Genomic DNA, 1,055 nt, shown 5'->3' with positions numbered 1-1,055 from the left:
CCCTGTGAGCATCCCCAGACTCTGCAGACATCCCCAGACTCCACACCAGGTCCGGTCGTACCCTGCTGCCCACTGACCAGGCCAATCCATGAGATGCGGGTACACGGCTTCAAGAAGCAGGGAGGGCGAATCCCAACCCCAGCATCCCGCTTCCCATATCCCGCAGCGCTTTGTGGCTGAGCTGAGCGGGATGCGTGACCATGGAGCGTGCGGGACTGCTCGGAGGCAAGCTGCTCCATGCAGCCCTATCCTCCTCAAGCCCCCCGGCATTGCTGGAGGCATCCCGACGAGCCGCATCCCGATGAGCCGTATCTCCAAGCGGATGGGGAGGATGCCGGGTGCTCAGCCCCGTGCCAGGCTGCTGAGAGATGCCCAAAGAGCTGCCAGCGGGGAGCGGTGACTCACTGTCTGGGTTGAGGAAGAGAAACGCTCGCTGGCGTGGATCCTCCTCCTCTTCATCCATCTTCATGTACTTATAAAAACCAAACCTGGGAGAGAGAGAGGAAAGATGAGGTCCCGGAGATAAGAGAGGGGCGTACGCGCAAAGGGACGTGCTCACACACACGCGAGCCCACATGTGCGCAGGGAGGAACATCCCCAGCTGCAGCGCAGGCACCCGGGCACAGCCCGGACCCGAAGGGAGCTGGGATTCCCAAAATCCAGGAGCGCTGCCAGGTCTCAAGCTGCTACGTGCCCAAGAGATGGGAAAAGAGCCAGCCTGGAGGTGGCAGACCGTGTCTGAGCCTGCTACGTGCCCAAGAGATGGGAAAAGAGCCAGCCTGGAGGTGGCCCTTGCACAGGGGACGGAGCTTGGGGACACACGGCTGAGGATGCATCATCTTAGCGCCGTTTCTCCAGCTCTTTGAGCGCCCTGTTGACATCGGCCCCTTCCTCCCCCTCCAAGTACCACCCCCAAACACCGGCCCCCCAGCACTTACTTCTCCAGGTAGAGGGGGGACTCCCTGTAGAAGCACTTGTTCTCCGTCTCCATGTGAGTGAGGCGCGTGAAGTCGTTGGGGTACACAAACGAGAGGTAGACCTGGGGAGATGACCAC

General features: G+C 61.3%; 1 protein-coding gene across 1 annotated transcript in view; it reads right to left on the bottom strand.

The window, feature by feature from the left end:
- Positions 1-1,055, bottom strand: part of B4GALNT4 (beta-1,4-N-acetyl-galactosaminyl transferase 4) — a gene marked incomplete at both ends in the record, with an annotated part of 14,294 nt that overhangs the window by 3,639 nt on the left and 9,600 nt on the right. The window contains 2 exons of the mRNA XM_009573035.1: positions 406-488; positions 939-1,039. Of these exons, the coding sequence (XP_009571330.1) occupies positions 406-488; positions 939-1,039 (184 nt within the window). The remainder of the gene's footprint in view (positions 1-405; positions 489-938; positions 1,040-1,055) is intronic.

The sequence above is a fragment of the Fulmarus glacialis genome, unplaced genomic scaffold (genome assembly GCF_000690835.1).
Source record: "Fulmarus glacialis isolate BGI_N327 unplaced genomic scaffold, ASM69083v1 scaffold20982, whole genome shotgun sequence".
Lineage (NCBI taxonomy): Eukaryota > Metazoa > Chordata > Aves > Procellariiformes > Procellariidae > Fulmarus > Fulmarus glacialis.
Note: the sequence above shows the minus strand (reverse complement) of the source record. Positions and strands in the feature narration are given on the sequence as shown.